The sequence below is a fragment of the Panthera tigris genome, chromosome D3 (assembly GCF_018350195.1).
Source record: "Panthera tigris isolate Pti1 chromosome D3, P.tigris_Pti1_mat1.1, whole genome shotgun sequence".
NCBI lineage: Eukaryota > Metazoa > Chordata > Mammalia > Carnivora > Felidae > Panthera > Panthera tigris.
In genome coordinates, this window is record NC_056671.1 from 72,027,328 (window position 1) to 72,050,178 (window position 22,851).

General features: G+C 35.7%; 1 protein-coding gene across 1 annotated transcript in view; it reads left to right on the forward strand.

Annotated features, from left to right (window-relative positions):
* The window catches only part of DCC (DCC netrin 1 receptor), a 631,926-nt gene that overhangs the window by 338,632 nt on the left and 270,443 nt on the right, over nucleotides 1-22,851 (forward strand). Inside the window, exons 11-13 of the mRNA XM_042961575.1 lie at nucleotides 2,822-2,970; nucleotides 4,635-4,773; nucleotides 11,636-11,685. Coding sequence (XP_042817509.1) covers nucleotides 2,822-2,970; nucleotides 4,635-4,773; nucleotides 11,636-11,685 — 338 coding nt within the window. The remainder of the gene's footprint in view (nucleotides 1-2,821; nucleotides 2,971-4,634; nucleotides 4,774-11,635; nucleotides 11,686-22,851) is intronic.

Sequence of the window (22,851 nt, forward strand, 5' to 3'; positions counted from 1 at the left end):
TTATTGGCTATAAGCAATGGAGAGGGGCTTGGGGTGGGGGGATACAGAGGGACCAGTTAATGCTACAGTGGAGAAATCTGGCAGCACCTTGACCAGGTATTCAGAACTAACATAACCAACCATGGAGGGAAAGAGGTCTTATGCCTCTGGACATGATGCCCTGAGGTATAGACATCACTCGTGTCTCATTTGGGTCTGGAATGCATAACCTAAATCCAACATGAAGAAACAAAAACAAAACCCAAATAAAGAATATTCTATGAATTTAAAAAAGGGTTAGGGGCACCTGGGTGGCTCAGTCAGTTAAGCCTCTGACTTCGGCTCAGGTCATGATCTCACAGTCTGTGAGTTCAAGCCCCAAGTCGGGATCTGCTGACAGCTCAGAGCCTGGAGCCTGCTTTGGATTCTGTGTGTGTCTCTCTCTCTGCCCCTCCCCTACTCACACTGTGTTTCTCCCTGTCTCTCAAAAATGAATAAATGTTAAAAAAATTGTTTTTAATAAAAAAATTAATTAATTTAAAAAAAGGGGTATAACCTTCAAAAGTATAAATGACCTAAAAGATAAAGATGGATTTTGGAACTGTTTCAGCTTAAAGCCAGCTAAAGAGGTTATGGCACTGAAATGCAAACTTGACCCTAGACTGGATCCTGAACTGGAGAAGGAAATGCTATATAAGTTACATTATTGAGTCAGTTGACACAATTGGAATGCAGATGAAGATTAAAGTGTTGTATTAATATGAAATGTACTGAAGTTAATATTATTTATGTACAAATTAATGCTTAGGAAATATGCACTAAAATATTTGGGAGTAAAGAGCTATGGTGTGTGTAACAATGGATTCAGATTCTCTGTCTGCCTCTGTCTCTTTCTATACAATAAATATGTAATATATATGTATATAGGGAGAAAGAGTATATATACATATATGTGTGTATATATATATATATATATAAGTGTATATGTATGTATGTATATATGTACATACATATGTATATATGTGTATCTCTTTTGGTAAAGAGATATGTATATATGTGTATCTCTTTTGTATGTATGTATATATGTGTATATGTATACACATATGTATATATGTGTATCTCTTTTGGTAAAGTTTATTTGAGACAGAGAGAGCATGCACACACAAGTGGGGGAGGGGCAGAAGTGAGTGAATCCTAAGTAGATTCCACAGTCAGGGCCAAGCCCCATGTGGGGCTCAAACTCAAGACCACAAGATCATGATCTGAGCCAAAATCAAGTGTCAGACACTTAACCAACTGAGCCACGCAGGTGCCCTGAGAATATATGTATATCTGGGTAAAGGGAATACAGGTGTTCAACATACTATTTGCATTCTTAAATTTTTCTGTAAGTTTAAAATGATTTTCAAGTAAGTTTGTGAGAAGTTGTCAGCAATCATTTGTTAAGATGAAAGAAGGCAAATGTCAATAACAAGGATGCTCAAGCTTTGGGGACTGGTGGGAAATATGTGAGTGTGACATAAAACACATGTTTCTGATATATAAATATATACATATTTTTCCACGCATTTTTCTACAATGCGTGAGCCATGATGCCTTAAGGAGCCTGGGCTCCATGGAATCAATTCTGAAAAATGACTGATCCAGGGACACAGGTGCAGCACTGATCTAAGGAGTTGTGTTATCAGATATCTGTCGGCCACAGTTTCAGACTTTTACTGTGGATGTTAAGCTCACAAAATTCTATTTAGAGGCCTAAAAGGTGCATCTGTTCAAAGGTAGGTGGGATCTAAGGCTGGGGAAAATATACAGCATCTTTGTTAAAATTGTCATCTTATTTGTGATGATGAAACTATTTAATTTAGATTACGATGTATGGCACTTACAATTTACAAACCATATATTTATGTGTTCAGGTCTATAAATAAAAAATTATGCACAAATTCAAAATTTGCAAATCTGGAATTTGAAGGAATTTCTTGACTCCTGACATACCCAAAACTGATCTGCCCTTATGCTAAGCATAGCCTTTAATAATTTTGTCTGATGTGAATATCATATATTTTGCTGCAAATGTATGATTTGATAACAGGGTGCAAACAGAGACCCCACTTGGGATGTTAAATGTAACATTGTACATACATCATATTGTCTTTCTAAAATCTGAAAATTTCCAGATCTCAAAACAAATCTGGACACAAGTGTTTTGGTTAAGCAATTGTGGACCTGTGCTATATAATTTATTTAATGAACAAGCTACTTATTCTTGATTAAGTAAAGTAGCAGTTATGAGAGGAAATAGAATACTAGAAAGTAAAACTGAAAATTAAATCTCAATATTAATTTAAAGGACATAGAATTGGGCAAGATTTTAAAATGCTGACTTAAATAAAGATGTGGCAAATTATCCATAGCTGTGCTGTTCATTTGAATTATAAGCAGAATCATGATATACAAGTATTCTAATTGTATTTTCTCTTTTCCTTCTGTAGTTATTATTCATACACAAGCAAAGCCAGGCTGGCATAGTGGAAATTTTTCCATACTAAGAACTTAGATTAACAATCCCACTCCTTTTCCATCATTTTCCTGGTAATTTAGACTCCTTGACCAATTCCCTCAACTGTAAAATGAAATACGTAATTTAGATTAATATAAACCCTCTCCTGAATTTCAAAGTGAAATGATTCTAAAATTCGTTACTTTATATTTTATTTTTTCATCCCATTTTGTTCTTAAAATAGTACATAGGGCTATAATATCCCTAAACTGTAAAAGATGTAATTTTGTTTGTTTTGAGGAAGAGAACCCTCTCATACTAATCAATTTCTTTTGTACACAGTGCAAGTTCCAGGGCCAGTAGAAAACCTGCAAGCTGTATCTACCTCACCTACCTCAATTCTTATTACCTGGGAACCCCCTGCCTATGCAAATGGTCCAGTCCAAGGTTACAGATTGTTCTGCACTGAGGTGTCCACGGGAAAAGAACAGGTAGGCAAGGGAATGGGCCCAGTGCTGCCACCTATTGGATGGTCCTAGGACCAGAGGAGATCTGCAAACTCTTGGTCCAGTCCACGATGTTAATTGGACAGCTGATAATTTTTAAATACTGATTATTAGAAACGTTAAGCAATTTAATTGAAATTTATTTGAATTCTGGTTGTAAGAGAGGCAAATGGACAATGAAATGAAGTCACTATAAAGAATGGTTTTTGTTTGTTTGTTTTTGTTTTGTTTTGTTTTTTAGTTGTAATAGCTAGTGGCCTGGGCCAGCATAGCCACATTTATATTAACTTATCTGGTCCTAGAAACCATTTGCATTGTCAGTCCTTGTCTTAAGGATGACTGATCTCTTATTCAAAGGCCTCAGTCAGCTTGCTGCTTTCATTCTATATATTCGAGTTATTTCTGTCCTTTCCTCACCATTAGGTTGTAGTCACCTATCACTTTTCATTGTTTTCAATAAGCCTCACTCCAGAAGGCTACTTGCCTCCTTTCAAGTTGCTTGTAATCTGTGGTTTGCGCAGATACTTGAAAATAGGCAAATTAGATTTAGGGGGAGACACATGAAAGTCAGCAATTCTATTCTGTGACATATATATGACTGTTGAGATGTTTACTTCCGGCTTCTCAACCTCATGTGGGAAAAGATATATAGTCAAGTGCATAGGTAAATAAGAAAAATCAAGAGCCTACTTTGGGATACCAGAGTTCTCAGGATATGTTGTGAAGCTTGCCAAGCATACTGTGGTCTTCCTGCTTGCGCATAAACTGCATGATAGGGATTTTGCTTTTTAAAGATGTTTTGCAACAGCCCTATTCAGAAATAGTTCAAGTCCTAAGTTATATTGAGCAATAGGAATTACTAAGAGCTCCTTCTACACAATCATTCATCATGGTTTTTTTGTTTGTTTGTTTTCTGTCCCCATGCTATTTAGCCCTTGTTTTCAGCTTTCCATTCTCTCCATTTTCTATACATTTTTGTCTTTCCCATGATGCATTTCACCAATCCACTTAAAAAAATTCAGAAGTGATGCTACCTGAGACAAATGTGAGTGTGAGCATCATTGTGGAGAGCTAATAATGGGTCTTCTACAGCAAACTGGCTCTGATTTTTCAATGACCTTCACCTCCAGTACCTCATTTCTGCTGCTGTGACGTACTGAAAACAGTTCCAACCCACCTCACAGCATTGTGAGAGATAAAGATTATGGCAAAGTATCTGTCAGTTTCAAGAGCCATGGGTATATTTCAGCAAGGGAAGGAAGAAATCCACTGTTTCTTAGTGAATTATTCCATTTAGGGGAGAGGAGTAACGATCTGTTCCCATGGATTCACAGGTTGCCTTCTGCCCATCAGTATCAGTGTGGGTGGAATATTGCATACCATTCAATGTATTGGGTGGTGTTAAACACATTGGAACTTAATGACTATAAAAATAGCATGGTGCTATTTTAACTAGGAGTCTACAGAGTGGTTTGGAATTTAGTGGGGGAGTGTGTGTCACAAGTTAGGTTTTACAACAACTCATTATAAGGCTAGAGTGTGGTTCTGTGAGTAAGAGTCTAATATCCAATTCACTGATTGCACAGAATGGCTGCCATTTCTGCTTTAATGTGCCTCCTGAATAACAGTTTGACATTTTATGTCTCCAGAATATAGAGGTTGATGGACTATCTTATAAGCTGGAAGGCCTGAAAAAATTCACGGAATATACTCTTCGATTCCTAGCTTATAATCGCTATGGGCCAGGAGTATCTACTGATGACATAACAGTGGTTACACTTTCTGATGGTAAGTGTTAAATGGTGAAACTTGACTCACATATTTGATAGTAATGAAATAATACTGCGTGTATGCCATGGATTGCGTGTTTAAGGCCTTTGAACTAAAATTTAATGGCATATATTAGCATTAATTAAAAATTTGGCACTTCACTCAAACTATCTATTATAGTTAAATTTAAACTTTCTTTCAAAAGGTATATTATATGCTCTGTGTCAGGATTTCCTAGTGTTGCAGGATTCTTTACCACAATACCCAGGATTCGTTGTCTTGCTGCTTCAAAGAATGAAGAGGTGGACACAAAATGAGCAACAGGCAAAAGTTTATTAGAGTATAAGATTAGAAAGGAGGAATAGTAGGAAAGCTCTCTTTACAGAGAGGGGCATTTTAAAGTGAATGCCCAAGAACTGTAGGCAAGGGTCCTGCTTTTATAAGGTTCTGGTCAACCCTCCCCCAGCCTTCCCCCTTGTTTCTTCTCAGGCTCTACCCTTATTGGCTTGATAGCTCTAGATGCTAGGTTGTCAATTCCTGATTGTCTGGTTTCCATTGTATGAGGGGTAGCTAGGCCATACTTCGGTCTTTTGTCAAATTCCTGAGGGAAACCTGAAGGGAAAACCTGAAATCCAGAATGGGTGGAATCTGTTACATTCTTAAGAGGAACCTTATGCCTGAGGGGGTGTGCTGTGGTCAGACACTCCTCCCAGCATTGTTCCAAAATATGTGTTTTTCTCCACCCAGGGACCTCGGGTCCTATCCTTTCCCTCTCTGCCAATTTTATCCTGTCTTTTCCTATCATATTAGTAGGTTATCTTCAAACGTGGGACTACTCCTAAGAGTTCAAATTATTTTTGGGGGGTGGTTTCTTAATGTCTGTAAACACTGACACATTTGTGCATGTGTGTGGACTGATTTACATTGGTGTGCTTCTTTTTATTTCTCATTCTAAAGAGGAGTGGGTGACTAAAGGTGTAAATGATGGACAGCTCTCCTATGTATACCTCTTAATTTGAAAATATGTCATAAGATTTAGGCCAAATAATCCATTATTTCAGGTATTAAAACTAAATATGAAAGTGCATAATTTTAGCTGTACCTTGCCCAACAAATGAAATATTAGACATATTTTCTTAAATGTCATAAAAGAGAGGAAGAACTCTTAATGAAAAAGATGGATTTGGCAAAGCAGTAGCAGAGGAAACTAGACATCTAAGAAAAGGATAATGAAATGTTGGGAAATTTAATGACAAGTGAAAATAAAGGACAGCAGAGTATATGATGTGGGGCTAGTGGAAATTCAAGCAGGTGTAGAGATGCAGAGATGGCCTCTATGAATATTAAAAAGGCAACAAGCTATCTCTTTTCAGCAGTGGTTTCCATGTTGTTGTATATAATTCTATAAATTATTGATCTGCTGAATTTCAAGGGAAAAAAAGACTTTACCTTGTGATTCCTTAACCAATCCATCATTCTTTAATCTAGAAAAGTATCTGGGCGGATATTTCACACAATATCAGTGGAATGAGGAAGGTCATGCATGTTATTAAGGACAGTGCAGTGAAGACACAGGAGTGATGCTCATTTGCAATTTCACCTTAAAAAAAATTTTATGTAACACCACTTCAACATCGTTTTTAATGCCCATCCATCTGATTCTGTTATTGAAGACGGAATAGAATATTTATTGGCAGAATAAATTACTTCACAACTTATAATTATAAAAATAAAAGGAAAACAAATGAAAATGAATATTTTACATAATTTATGTAGATTTCATTCACACTCTGAACTGTAATACTGTGGCCTTATTCTCCACTTTGGTTTTAAATGTCATAAGTGAGAGAGATAGATTATTACTCATTAGTCCAAGAATGATTATCTCTAAGTGTTGTAACAGTTAGGACTTAGAAAATGCCTGTCACTAAATAAAAGGATTTCATGACCCTAACCCAGCAAGCATCATTGTACAAAGGATGCCAACTTCTCTTTATCGATGCATTTGATAGGAGAAAGCAGGAACTGAATGGCCCCTTAGAGTGGGCTCCTGAAACTTGTCTGCAATCTCCTTCACAATCAATTCATCTCTTTGGATTTCCAACAAAAACCCCTGCACTCTTGACTTTCTCTCTCTTATTATCCAGTCCCCTTCTTTTTGCTCATGCTGACGTCTTCTCTCTGTTGAAGCTGCCCATGCTGTAGTCACACATCCTACAAAGATATATGTTTAATCACTTTTCATAGTCTGCTACTTTCTAGTCCTCAGTTGTGAAGCTGTCTTCTCCTTGACTTTCTGGGTGTTATAAAAGGGAGATGTTGTGGAAATTAGATGAGCTAATCCATGTAAGCACCAAAAATATGAACATGGTATATATTTAAGTGTTCAATAAATATTATCTATGACAATGTACGTGTCACTTTTTCTCTGTATACTACACGTTCTTTAATGTGAAGAATGCTGTTATGTCCATCTCTGCATTCATCATCTCAGTAAATATTTACTGAATTAATCAGATAGCTAAGCCAAACAATATAATTTTTTTTATGTGTAGACTTATCTTTAGAACTTTCCATTTATGTGGCTAATTTAATAGATGACTGTGCCTAAATACATGCATGTTATTGAGGGCACCATGTTTCTTATCAGGTCAGAGGATAGCATAAAATTGATATCGGGACCAGAGAAAAATTAAATAAAAGCAAAAATGAAATACAAATAATGGGTTTTTTTCTGAATTAATTATCCCAATGGTCTTCCTGTTATGCTAAAATGCTTATAAAGATTTCTGTCCTGATAAGCTCTCATCTCTAGCTTAGCCTGCTTTAATTGTGTTTCTGGGAAGAAAAATTGTTTTTCATTCAAATCCCTCCACTTACTGTATCATTTGTATATAACGATGTGCTTCTTTAAACCCTTTGAGATGGACATCAGATTTAGGCAGTCTAATAGCACGGAATGTAACTAGTTTTACCAATTTGTTCCCAAATATTTTCTCTTGAACCAGTTGATGAGTGTAGGTCATTAAAAGATTTTATGAATCAATTAATATTTATGAGCTTCCATGTCAGCTTGCTCTCTGCCCATAAGCAGAGGGACCCAATTTCATAGACAAGCTTAACTATAAGAATGTGCTTTTTACTGTTATCACTGGTATTTATTGAGTACTTATTAGTACAAGGCCCTGTTCTAATCACTTTGCATTAATAATCTTTAATCCTTATGATGCTATGATTTTTTCTACTTTACAGATGACAAAACTAATATTAGAAAGAGGTCACAAAAGCTAGCCTGGTAAGCAGCAGAGTCAGATCGCAAGCTAGTAGGAAAAGAGGCAAGATTTAATGTGAAAAATCTTGAGTTTCTCTTATTCTATAATGAAGTTCTTATATCAATTGCTGAAAGTACAAAGCTCATAATTATATATGAATTATTTCAATCCATAAATTATGTGTACAGGACAGCACACATTTGGTAAGGGGAGGAACTCAAGTACCTGACTCTATGGAGATTGATTTACAAATGTGGGAACTTTATCTACTATACAGAATATATCATCATCATATGTATCAAACCAGCATGTTTCGCCATATTGAGGGAGTTTCTAGACTGAATATCTCTGATCAGCCTTAACCAACCTATTATAAATGATAAATTGCTTGACATTTTGAAGAGAAAACAATGAACCATGGCTTTCCTCTTTGCTTCATGAGACAATGAAACATCTTGGGAAGTCAAATAAAGAAAAGCTCAAATAAATGTAGATCCTACTTCCTTCCACCAAGCATATAATCCTATCTACTTTATCTATTTATGTCTCAGGAATATGGGAATTGATAGAGGGAGGGAGTGGGGATTGACAACTAAAAATGCTGTAGAATAAACTCTTTTTTCCTGATTACATAAGTCAAGAACAGCCCATGTGCTAGAAGTTTGTGAAATTATATGATGGAGCACTTAGCATTTTTCAGTTGGTGCCTATTTTAATTTTCAATGCTTTACAGCATAATTTAAATATGGATCATATTAAATTCTTTCTCATTGTGAGGATGTCAGTCTGTTTAGTTTTTCTGATCACACACAGTGTTATTATTTCCAGCCTACTCTAATACTTCGTCTTTTACAGAAACAGAATGTAGAGACGGTCTTATTAAAGCCTCTGCATTCTTCCCTTTCCTGAAGACTGGGAATGTCCACAGGTCTGTGAAGGTAGTTTAGGGAAGTCCATTTCATTATTATAACATTTGAGAAGAGTCGAGAAGATAGGAAGTTTGCCAAATGCAGAAGAGCCCTTCTGACTATTTTAGCTATAGAGAAAAAAAAAATCTTAATATTTTAATCATAGTAACATGAACATAGAATATAAGATAAAGGAATGAAAATTTTAGAGATGAGTTTTAAAGGAAATTTAGCTGTAAAAAAAAAAAACTCTTAAAACTCCACGATAAAGGGCATCCAAATGTCAGCAAACATGTGAAAAGATGCTTCACATTACTGAGCCTCAAGAAAAAGCAAATAAAAACACTACATACCTACAAAATGACTAAAATGGAAGAGATTCAGAAAAAACAAATGTTGGCAAGGATACGGAGATTCTGGACATTTGCTACATTCTTAGTGGGAGTGTAAATTGGTGGGACCACTTTGGAAAATTTTATCATATGTATATTTTTCCTTGTTTACATATGTATAACCCCCATAGAGGTTTTACTTCTACCAGGATTTCCACTGCTAGGTATATAAAGGTATATAAAGAAGAAAATGAGTGTAGTTGTTTGTCAAAAGACATGTACAAAAATTTTCATAGGAGATTTAGTCTCACAGTCCTAAATCTAAAGTAGTCGAAGGCCATTCATCAACAGAATGAGTAAATATAAAATAGAATAGTCATATAATATAATACGTAGGAGCAATAAAAGACAAACAGAAGCACCAAAACTACTGCTAGATGCAACAGATGAATGAATCTCAAGAAATAATAACGAGTAAGAGAAACCAGCCTAGAAATAATAACTGATTTCATTTTTAGTAAGCTTAAAAGCAAGCTAAACTAATCGATGGTGTTAGAAGTCAGAATAGTGGTTACTCTTAGAAGGGTATTGATTGTCAGGGGACTCAAATGAACTTTCCAGGATACTATATATTCTAAGTCTTCATCTAGGTGGTGTTTAAATGCGAACACACCCACACACATACAACTGTATCCAATCATGCATACAAGATTTGTGCATTATACTATATGTATGTTATACATTAATTAAAAAAAATAAAACTGCAAAAAGAAAGCTTGTTATGACTAAAACTCTAAGTGTGATAAAAAGTTTTATTATTTCTTATAATCTCTCTGTTAATTAATTAATTCAACGCATATTTGCTGAATGTGACACTTTTATTGATACTGAGGATTCAGCATCCAAAGAGGCAAAAATCCTGGTCCCTGTGGGGAATTATATTCCTTATTTGAAAAGAAATATAATGTGAACTAAAGTAAGTTGAATAATAAAATCTATTTATTAAATTATAAAATATTTTTTGAAAGGATTATTGACCTAATTCATGAAAATAAGACCAGTGAGTGTTATTTATCACAAACTACATTGGCCACAGCTTTTATCAAGTACTAAGATAAGAAGTTCAAAATCAAAACAAAGTGATTAAAATTCTTGTGTCCAGGAAGGTCCAAGAGCTAATATTTAAGTAAGTATTTGTTTTTGCATATAATCATTGAGTCAGTAAATATTAGTTGAATGTCAGTTTGAAGGCTGTAATGATTAATGTGACATATACCCTCATGGTGAATACTTTCAGAAAGTAAACTCAGAGTAGGGCATAATGAATTCAGGGGAAAATACAAGTACCCTATAGAAATATAGATATTGTCCAAGTTCAAGTTAAAGAAGGGGCAGTGTGACAGAAAATGGCCTTTAAATTCTTGAAAATGCTAAGAGCAATTCTTCTCTGTTAATCAATTTGTCATGAACAAATAGGGACTATATTTTACAGATTAACATATGTTAAGCATTTATTGAATGCTACTTCTATTTCTTTTGGGGGGCAAAAAACATTGTTTATGATTTATCCAAGACATCTAGGATAGTGTCTTACACATAATAGCTGTTCAGAGAATGGTTGTCTTTGAATTTTTCACACGATAGAATATTCACTTTTTGATATAGTAAATATTTATTACAAGTATTATAAAGAAATTTGTATATATTCTTCCTTTTCCCATGAAGGAATCGGGCAATCAAAATGCAAGCAAGAGAAAAAAAAACAGAAAATCTGCAAAGAAAAATAAACTGCTTTTTTTGTTCCTGGAATTGACTCACCGAATGTTATTTGATAACTTGCTTGCATCTGTGACACATAGGTTTAATTACATACAGATAAAAAGAGGGATGTATTTCATCTTTTCTCTTTTTAAGAGATAATAAAGATTGCATTAAGGGGATTAAGCAACAAGAGTGACCATTAGAATGACATAATTTATAATAAAACCATGCAGATCCTGAAATGCACAACATCTTAAGCCTTTAAAATCACTCCAGGAAATCTCCGGTGTGTTTTTATTGGCTTCTCTGGGAAGGTAATAATAAGAAAGCTGTAATTAAATGGCAGTCTTTGGCATCACGGCAGGTGCTCTCTTACCAAACAGTTTTGGGGGCTCCCTATATGGATAACTGGCCTACCAAGTGAGAACAAATAAACAGATGCAGTTATTTTCCATCTCTCCAGGAAAATTTTGAAGTGCCACCTGGATCAGCCTACCTAATTATCATCATGAACTGTGAAAGTCATGCTTTCTCTTTTCACAGAGGGTTGTTGTTTCTCTTTTATGACTTTGGCAGTAACCATCTCACCTTGTTTTATTCCTTTTAGTGCCAAGTGCCCCGCCTCAGAACGTCTCCCTGGAAGTAGTTAATTCAAGGGTAAGTCATGGAAAGTTTCACTATTTCAGTACTTACATGTGTAATTTTCACTTACCCATTCATTCACCTTCTTGGGAGGCAGGGTGGTTTCCATGTGAAGAAATGTTCCAGAACAGCACAGGGAGTGAGTGGCATTGATTCCGCATCTTCTTCAACCACACTTGAATTAATTAAAGGAAACATTTGTTTACTAACAGCACACAGTTTTATGAATGTGACAGTGATTAAAGTCTATTCCATCAGGAAACAAAGATGTCCATTTACCTATAGTGACTACATAGGACATAATGTGTTAGAGCACTTGAATGAAGAAATGAACGTCTTCACATTGAGAGAGGTGGAATAGAGACTTTGTTTCCTGACAGATTAGTTAGAATGGAATATTTTATCATAATCTCTATTTTTTACTTGTAAATATATACATTGAAGGCCCTTCTTGAGGTCCAATAAGGTTACATTTATGAAACAGTGTTATCCATTGGTTAGTGTTTTCCTGGCCTGGAAAGTTGATATAACTTTCAAATGAACTTAAAGTAAGCTAGGTATAGCTGAAGATAAGGAACCTAATGCCAGAAATCAGTTTGCTAGAAACATCTCCTTATTTCAAGTGTGCCTTGGGTTTGAAAATCAGCTAAAGGCATATAGTACAGTGAAGCAAACAAGGATTGGTTTGGCTTGACTCTTTCATTGCTTGGTTGTGTGCTCTCAGGGAAATAATTTCACTATCCCTGAACCTCACTGAGTGGAGGCGGGGTGGGGGGTGGGGCAGCCTAACTGGTGTCTAAGCTCTGGAAGACAGCAGGGAAATTATAGGAGTCTTAGAGAAAGTCATACTCTAGTTTTTATCCTAGCTTTCTCTTTTAATACCTGTATGTGATCTTAGAAAAGTCTCTAACCTCAACAAACCTCAGTTTCTATACTCATGTAATTTGAATGTTAATGCTTTCCTTATTGATTTATCATGAGGAAGTAGTAATATAACATATACATAGGTTCTAACTTTGTGTCGGTAGCTATTACTTCCCTCAACGTACAATTCCTTGCCAAATTTTGCAGAAATCTCTGATGAAGCCCTGTTTTGTGACTTTGAGCAGATTTGCCTCTGTCAAATAAATTTGTCTTTTGGAACAGGTGAAATGTCTCTAAAATTGTTAGCCTCTTTTATTTTTAGTCCCTATATTGGATAAGAACTAGTAAAACAAGTTTAAAATTAGAAGGAGTAAAATAAGTAACTTAGAAAAAAAAAAAAGCTAAAGGAAAATAACCAGAGGTAAGTATTCCCTAAAAACTATATTTTTATTGGCACCAACATTAAATGTTTTACAGATGCACCATTCAAATTAAGAGAATGCCAAATCATAGTCAAGTAGATTTTTACAATTATTGTCGGTTGTTAATGAGTGAAATTTGGAAAGCACATTTTGATTCTATTGTTTTAATTACTTATTTTTATCAGAGTTCTCACCTGCCTCACATCTTTCCTCCAAGACAGAACATAGAAATTGATACAAGCTATTTATGCGTATGTATGTGTGCTCTTATTCCATACAGTCTACTCTAGTAAAAGATGAATGTTTTCTTCTGAAATGTGAAGAAGGCATTATTGAATGACCTTGGATGCTGACTACATTTAAATATGGATTTTTTTTTACCTCCCTCAAAGGGGAATTCCTGTTTCACAAAATTGGATTTTCAACTGATTTCTATATGTGTATACAAATATCCCAACCTGTCCTTTTCTATAATATGCAATGCTTGCAATGACCAAATATAAGCACTCCTGTTTCTATCCTCTTGTGGTTATATCTGGAACATTGCACTGCTAGAAAACTTAACTTGTTCATTAGCTTTTTAGAATGAATACAGCAGGCCCAGGCACTGGAAAGCCTCTCCTTCTCTTTGTTATCTTATTTCCTAGCTTTTATGGAAATATAAATTATGAATTTGGATTATTCTTGGATTGTTACCAAGGAGAAAGAAACTAGATGGCAAAAACACTTTTGTTTTTATTCCCGATGATGATGAGGAAAAAGGCAAAAACAATATTATATTTTGATGTTCTTATGTTTGAAACAAAAGAAAAGTTCTCAAATATATTAATATTTACCCCTGACTATTGCCATTTTAAGAAACAAAATTTATTTAAAAAGGAATATTTTAGTTATGTAAGTAGTATTATTATCTTTAAACTAAAAGAATTAAACATTTATGTCATTCATTTTACTTGAGATTTCTATTTAATATAGAAGGAACAGAGCCATATTTAAAATTTTTTATTCTATATAACATTGCAATTACTGAACATAACTCATTTTTTTACTGGCAGTCAATGAGAATTGACTGGTGGTGTTAATATCTGTGCACACAGATGGCTAGGATTTCTTTCTTTCTTAGGTTTATTTATTTTGAGAGAGATAGAGAACATGTACACATGTGTGGGGGAGAGGCAAAGAGAGGGAGAGAGAGAATCCCAGGCAGGCTCTGCACACGTGGGACTCAAACTCACAAATCATGAGATCATGACCTGAGATGAAGTCAGATGCTTAACTGACTGAGCCACCTAGGTGCCCTGATGGTTAGCATTTCTGTACATAAAACTGAAAATTCACTATAGTTATAAAATTACCATTTAGAGGTACTTGTTAAGGTTCTGGCTCCCAGTAAGCCAATAGGACTGAGAAATCCTGTTTTAGGTTATGTTAATAGTAAGGTTCTTACACATTTAGATAAAAGAACCAAAAGAAATTATGTTACCTTATTGTCCTTAAAACCCCCATACAGCAGATTACCTTTATAAAGCTATAATCATAGAACAGATTTGATTCTCTTTCTGCAAGCTAACAATGAACACAAATTTTGTTCTGAAGAAATGGCTTTACCTATAGATACTAGATTTTAGGTAATAATGAGTCATGATTGTGTGGTTATTTCTCATACTAAAATTTCTTTACAAGAAATAACATCTTCATTAAAAAAGAGAAAATAATGGTTTACACTATGAACTTTAAAATGTAACTGTTTTATTGGGAAAACTTTATAATAATTTTCTTAAGATTTTACTTTGAAATTCAATTATTATTTGAAGAAGTAAATTTTTTTAAAAATTTTTTAATGCTTATTTATTTTTGAGAGAGAGAGAGAGAGAGAGAGAGAGAGCGCGAGCATGAGTGGGGGAGGAGCAGAGAGAGAGGGAGACACAGAATCTGAAACAGGCTCCAGGCTCCGAGCTGTCAGCACAGAGCCCAACGCGGGGCTCAAACTCACAAACCATGAGATCATGACCTCAGCTGAAGCCAGACGCCCAAATGACTGAGCCACCCAGGAGCCCCTGAAGAAATAAATATTACAACTTAATTAGTTGGCTAGAATATAAAGCCTAAATTTGTATAGTCTTGGAAGGGCTTATGTTGGTACTTAACCATTTTCCTATGTTCCAATACAAAAGTTTTGAGAATAAGAACATTTAGAGAATGCTAGGATTCAGGATGCTGGGCCCTGGTGCTAGCTCTTTGAGATCTTAGAAAGTCAAGATTAGTTTCATCGATTCATTCAACATTTACTGTGTACTTATGATATATCTACAATATACTGTATACATACACACTGCATATACACCTACTATACATATCCAGTCTCTGCCTTCATGGAATTCATAGTTTAAATAGGGAAACATATGAGAGAAAATTCACTTTTAATCTAACCAAATTTGATCTGTTGTAACTCCTCAAAGTTGACATTATTTTCTCACTGTTAACATGAGTGGGTTGGCGAGACAATCTCTAAAATCTTGTATGGCTCCAAACATCTATTACTGAAATATCACTTGTTAGGCCTTTTCTCAATCATTTTATCTTTACAGAATTAGAGAAAATTGCACAAGTATATTGATTAAAGTATACTGGACTCAATTCACATGTGTTCAGATATTTATTGACTGAGACTATAGGCTGGTTACAAAGAATGAAATAAAAAAATAAACAAAATCCAGTATATCATCAGGCATGGATTCTTGTTCAGGGTGAGGGTTTTTTTTTAATGTGTAATAGTGATTTCCTCTCATTATATCATTGCACCTCTCTAGTGTTGAAATTCTTATCCTTGGATACCAGATACATCTATGTGGATGTAATTTTTTTTTTTTTTTTTTTGCATTCCAAAAGCTAATACCCAGTTAGTCACTCACTGTTTGATAATGTGTGTGATGTCTTAATTGCAACAGTAGAAAAGGGACTGGTGTCTTCTTGTGTCTTAGTTCCTCAGTCCCCTGTGTGTCAGCATATTTTGGCATGCTTAAGTAACTTGAAAATTAGTTTACTGATCATTCAAATCCCTTTACTTAAACACTACCCAAAGGGAGAATTAAAACAGCAATTCCCAACTCCAGAAAACATACTGATCATTTTTGCCCCAGATATTTTAACATCTTTTTTCTTTCTTTTCTCTTTTTCTTCCTTTCTTTTCTTTCTTGAAAAACAAAACAAAAAGTGACCTGGAGATAATCTAAGTGCTGTGTCACTGGGTAACCTCAGAGGGGTCTGCTTCTGAAGATGTGCTGTGACAGAATGAGTTTGACTAAGGTCTCTGTCTCCTGTCATTGGACTGGTTCTCTTATCAACAGAACTTGATAGTTAGGTGGACAGCTGAATGAGTCATTTGCGTTTGACTCCCAACTGGGATACCCACTTGTTAGGGACTGTGATGGAAATTGTAAAAGTTAGGAAAGGGGAAAGAGGAAGAATGAAAAACAAAGAGCTGGTGTGAGTTATAATATTTATTTGCAGATCCTCTGTGCGCCCCCCCCCCCACCCCAGCCCCGATTTAAGGTTTCTTCTCTTGGCTGTCCACAGGGCACTTAAATTCGTACCACTCTCTGCTGTATCTCATCTCCCCTGAAAACATACTGCTCACACAGGTGTTCTAGATCCTGTTCTTCAGTCTGACCATGCTTCCTGTGAATGCTGATCTCCCCCTTGTATGTTGCACATAGGCATAAGTCTCAGATATCTCATGAACACAAACTTTTTGTTTGTTTCGCTCCCTGTCATCCTAAATCCTTCATAAAATACACTTTGGCCACTGAGTTATTTGGAGCCAGAGCTCTGAGTCCTCCTCCAACAAATACAGTTGGTTTCTGAAATGCATTTAATGTGGAGACAGAGGACACATAGGAGACCTTAGGTGATTCATACCATGCAAAGATAAATTAGAAGCTGGTATTTACAATAATGTTTACATTCCAAACTTCACACTGGGGTTTTTAATCATAATACACAGAGAATTTCTGCTTGATTATAGTGTGTGGTCCAGTTATTCATCAATTCAATTCAAATGGATATAGATCTCTTATATTTGTTTCAGTTATTCTTCACTGATGCATTACACGAGTGTTCTTTGAGCATAGATAATGTGACTGAAATGGTCTTGGGAAGGGTATGAGGGTAGGAGCCTAACTATAAGGAAGACAATGTTTTCTAGTATTTCTTATAGTCTAGCCTTTCTGTTTTTGCCTAGAATTTGTAGAATATACTCACTATAAGTTTTAATGTTGTGTTAAAATCAGACAACATGAAATAATTCATGAGAAATCCCTCAAGAATATAACTATTTGGTCTGTAATTTGGAAGGAACCCATCTTCAGATATCTGTTATCCTGCTTACATTAGAAAAAGGTACATTTTATTGTAGTAAAATACATATAACATAAAATTTACCATTTTAACAATTTTTAAGTGTATGGTAAGTGACATAAGTACATTTATATCAATGTGAGATCATCACCACCATCCACTCCCAGAATGCTTTTTATCTCCTCAAATTGAAACTTTCCCCATTAAATAATAATGGCCCATTTCTCCCCTTTCTCCAAGGCCCTGCCAACTACCATACTACTTTCTGCCACCTGACTTGTTTTATAAAAAAATGAGAGGACTGATTCATGAAAAGAAATGTGATTGCCTTTTACTTTATCTTAATAGAGAAATGAGAACACTCTTAAAGTTTTATATCTTCGCAGGGAAATGAAGGATCTAATGAATCATAGTAGTGAAGAATATAGGCAGATGCTTTAATTGGCTGGGAAGAAATACCTCACTTCCACTATTGATACTGCTTTCAGAATACTTCTGTTTCCAAGGTCCCACGTTTATGAATAATTTTTTTAAAATGTACTAACAAAACCAACTGGCATAGTTAATAATAAGGAACCGGAAATAGGTGCATGGGATTGTTCTGGAATGACTCTGAAAACATGATTTGGTCACCAGGATCAATTTCATATCCCATCACAATTTAGCTAGTAAACCAGTAGCTAAATTGATCCTTTGATTTTCTTTTGGAGTTCCAATAAATCAACAGTTTCCATCTTTTTTTTTTTTCCCTAGTGAAAACACAGTGAATGGATAAACTCTGATGGGAAGGATATTAGGAGAGTAAAAATAAATAAATAGCCAATTTTTAAATAATTTAAATGCACCATGCCAATTTAAATACATTCTGTAAATAAGCTGAATAAGAGAATACACCATAAACTCAAAACATATCTTCGTATCACACTATCACTCATTCTCTCAGAGCTGTTCTTGGAGAGTACTGACTCATGATACTTTCCCCAGCAATGATGTTGTATGGTTTAAAAGTTGTGTGAAATATAAGTCCCCTATTAGAGATACTAAAGGCTGTGAAAAGTATTTAACTCTGTTTTGGTCAAATGATTTCTTTATAGATGCCTTTTATACTAAACACTATCTTTAAAACTTTTCCATGTTACTTATCTTGGTAATATCATACACATTCCAAACAACTATGTAGTCCATAAGTTGAGCTAACTCATCCCCACAAAATTAATTTAAAATAAAAATATAGGGGTGCCAGGTGGCTTGGTTGGTTAGGCAACTGACTCTTGATTTTGACTCAGGTCATGATCTCACGGTCAGGAGATTCAGCCCTGTGTTGGGCTCCAATTCAGAGTGGAGATTTCCTTTCTCTCTTGCTCTTTGTCCCTTCCCCACTTGTGGTGTCACTGTCTCTCTCAAAAATAAGTACACTTAAAAAATAAAATAAAGTAAAACTATAAATTAAGTATAAAAAGAAGAAAAACTAAATTTATAAAAAAAAACTAGAAGCAAATCTAGGAAGAGTCTTTACAAAGTGCCTATGTGCATAACTATGGAATATGGAGTTGAGAGTGACCCATGACTTCTCTGACAGGATTTGAATAAATTAGAGGCATGATTAAATCTCCATATCTAGGGGTGCCTGGGTGGCTCAGTTGGTTAAGCATCTGACTCTTGATTTCAGCTCAGATCATGATCTCAGGGTTCATAAGGTTCAAGCCCCATATTAGACTCCAGGCTGACAGCCTACTTGGGATTCTCTGTCTCTCTCCCTCTCTCTCTCTGCCCCTCCATACCACACACATGCACTTGTTCTCTTTTTCTCTCTCTCTGTCTCTGTCTCTCTCTCTCTCAAAAAAATCTCCACATCTATATAAACTTTTTATAATGTAAACAGGATTACAAAAACATTTTCTAGAATGTTTCAAATACTTACATGTATCATTTTTTGTTGTGTGTTTGGGAGTTATTGTATTTTGTTCTTTCCAAATTTATTCTCATTACTGCCATCTAGGATACCTGCAGAAAGGATTTGGAGAAACAGACTAAAACATATGGTAAAATACCACCCTCTTGGGAGTTCTAGCCCCACTTTAATATCACCTTGTAATTTGTACTTCATCACACACATTTCTAATGGCTCCATTTCTGGTTGACTCTGAAGGCAAAGCTCACTTTAGCCTCCCCATGAAGTTTAATGAGATTTCCCTCAAGTCATACATTTTTGAAAAGTGGGAGGTTTAATAATGGGCCTAAATTAAATGAACCTAGGTCTAGTGATAAGATCTCTGATTTTAATTTAGTTCAAGGAAGTTGCCCTTATGGTTGGAATGGTTGATTAGTTAGAGGACATGAATAGATTCAGTCCTACCAGTAGTGATTTGAATTTAGAGATGTTGAAACATTCACTTACATGCAAAAAACTTAATTTACTTGTCTAGCTTAAAATATTGATTACCTTAGAAAACAACTGTTAAAATACAAATCCTTCATCTGAAATATTTAAGACATTAGCATGAGTTATTTTAATTAACATTTTGATACATATTTAAGGAGCACCTAATTCTAATAATAATGCCGGTAACTAACTTTTCAGCAGGTATTCTGTGCCTGGCAAGGCGCTAACCACTTAAAATACTATTTTATTTACTTCTTTTATAATAACCCTATAAGTTCTAGTTGTTAAACTTATTACTGGAATATTAACTTTGAACTGAGCTTATTACTGGAAAAGCTACAACGAAGGCAGCCAATCTCCTCTTTTCCTAGAGCTTGCGTAAATTCAAATACAAGGAGGCAGGTTAATAAGCAAACAAAGGATTGAACAATTAACACAAGAATAAGTTATGTGAAGAAAACTAAACACAATAATATGATAGAGAAGCACCAAATTTAAATCAGATTTCAAGGAAAAGCCTTTTAAGAAAGTGACACGTGTTGAATTCAAGAATATGAAAACGGCCAGTTTTTTTGTTTGTTTGTTTGTTGCACATTTAGGATAAGGCATTCCACATAAAGCTCATAGCTAGTTCAAAAGCCTTGGCAGGGGAACCGTCCGTGCATGATTGAAATAACAGTCATACGCATGGATCACAGATCTCTGGGTCACAGCCAGATCGTGTGGGGCTTTATAGGGCATGGTGAAAATTAGAGTTTCATTCTGTGGATGATGAAAAGAGTTTTGAAAGGGGAGGGATCTCTTTTTAAAAAATCACATTGGCTGCTGTGAGGAAAATTATTGGGGATGGGCAGAGTAGAAGCAGGGACACCATTTAGGAGACAATTGAGTAATCTGTATGAGATGATTGTAGCTGGGACCTGGGAGTCATTACAGCCGATGAAGAGAGAAATGGGAAAAATCATGATGTGTGTTGCATTTAGAACCAATAAGATTGGCTAATGGATTGGATATAAAGGGCAGGGGAAAGAGAAGGATCAAAGATAGAGACTAGATCTTTGCTACAGGAAATGAGTGCACTGTGGGGCTGTTTAATGAGATAAGGATGAGTGCAGAAAAAGATTGGTTTAGAGGGAACAATCAATTAGTTTTTGGACATTTTGAATTTGAGATAAGTACTGGACATACAATTAGGGATGTCAATCATGTAGACAATCAGGCATATGAGACCAGAGGTCTGATGACAGGTCATGACAGGATATATAAATTTAGGAGTCACTGTCATATCAATGACACCTAGGGAGAGATTATAGTTAGAAAACCAAATGGCTGAATCTTGGAACACTGCACATTTAGTGATTGGACAGATGAGAAGGAGCAAGAGTGGTAAGAGAAAACAAAGAGGGATGGTGTCACAGAAGATAGAGTGCTGCCAACTATGTCAGTGCTGATGAAAAATACAGTAAAATAATGACGGCAATGCGACCACTTGGGAGGGAGCATGAAAATGGAGAGAAAGGCGAGGGTACTGCAGAGCGTGACCGCAGATGATGTTTTTGTGGAGTTTTGTTCTGCAGTGCAACAGGAAATGAATGGTAACTTTAGGGCGTGGTAGGCTTGAAAGAGGTTTCACTGCTTGTTTTATTTATTTACTGTTGTTGTTTCCTTTTTCAACATAAGGGATACTGCAACTTTTGCAAGTAATGCAGCATAGAGGGGAAAATTAGTGATGCAACGGAAAGAGTGGAAAATTGCAAGACTGCAATCTTTCGTGTAGGCAAGAAGGTAGAGGATCCAGCATGTAGGCGGAGGGGAGTCAATGCTTCAGTGTTGGTAAGGTGAGTGAAGGCAGAGGGAGTGGGTGTGGATGCGATTATATCATTTTGGAGGCAAGAGGAGAAGTAGAACAAAAGGTCTTCACCAACGTGTGAAGTCTTGAAGGATCAAGTATTGAGAGTTTGAAGACGGGGGACACGATGAGAAATAGTTGTTTCAGGCTGTAGAAAAGAGAATCATAAAGTACATGAAATTATAATTGCTGAGCAGTGTGTGTGGCCTGACCATTTGAGATTTGTTGTCATGAATTTAAAGTGAAATTAGCCAACACAATTGTGTTTGTTTTCCTCTCTCCAGGGTGGTTGCTTGGTTGCTGGCCTGGGGTAGGCAGATAGTTGGGTTTTATTTTGTTTGGAGTTTGCCTCGGGAGAAGAGAGAGAGTGACTTAAGAGGTTTTGCCAGGGAGTCATTAAAAAGAAAACTCACTTCTTCAAAGCTAAGGCAGAAAAAGAGGGTATAGGAGCAGGGGTGATGGATAATGAAAAAGTGGTTTAAGTCAGTGGACTGTATCAATATCTCCATTTTTCCAGAGAGACCAGAGATTTAGAGAGGCTCGGTAATGAGCCATGTTGCCACACAGGGAGGAAGTGACAGCACTAAGATTTGAACCTTGGCTAGGGTTGTTGGTCATTTGGCCACTTCCTCCTATATATAGGGCCTTGTAAGAGAAGGAATTCAAAATAAGCTTTGACTTCAAATAGTTTAGTTTCTCAATGGGATTAGTTCCCATGAAGAAGGTAAGGTCTAGATCAGAAGCTGGAAGATGAGTTCACCCATCCAGTGAACAACAGAACTAGGTGTGGAAACCATGGAAAGAGGTGGGTGTAAGTGTCAAGACAGGAGACCTTTTAAGAAGGGGATTCAAAAAGACATGCCCCTGGATTCCCACTTTCTCCTGGGCTGAACCTACCTGCAAGATTCTATTTCTTGCAACCATGTATTTCTCCCTGATGAGCCTAAAAAAACACCTGAGGAGCTGTGTGACCTTGCATCTGCTACCTTTTAAAACTAACACATAATATGCTTATTTTCTAAGTGTCAATTCATAGATAATGATTTAAAGGTAGGAGAGCCTCCTGAAGAGTTTTAATAGTTGTGTTCATATGAGAATTCAATAATTTCCTAAATACAAGCTTCAAAGTAAAGCTTTAGCAAGTTAAGTTACCTGACTGGCAATGCATGGAATTCTTACCAGGTTGTACTGTTCGGTTTACAGTTTAAGTCATTCAAGTGGTTTATAATTATTTGTGCACTAGGGGATAAAAAAGCACCAATATAATAAATTTTTTTTTCACATCGTAGATGAAATCACAAAACAAT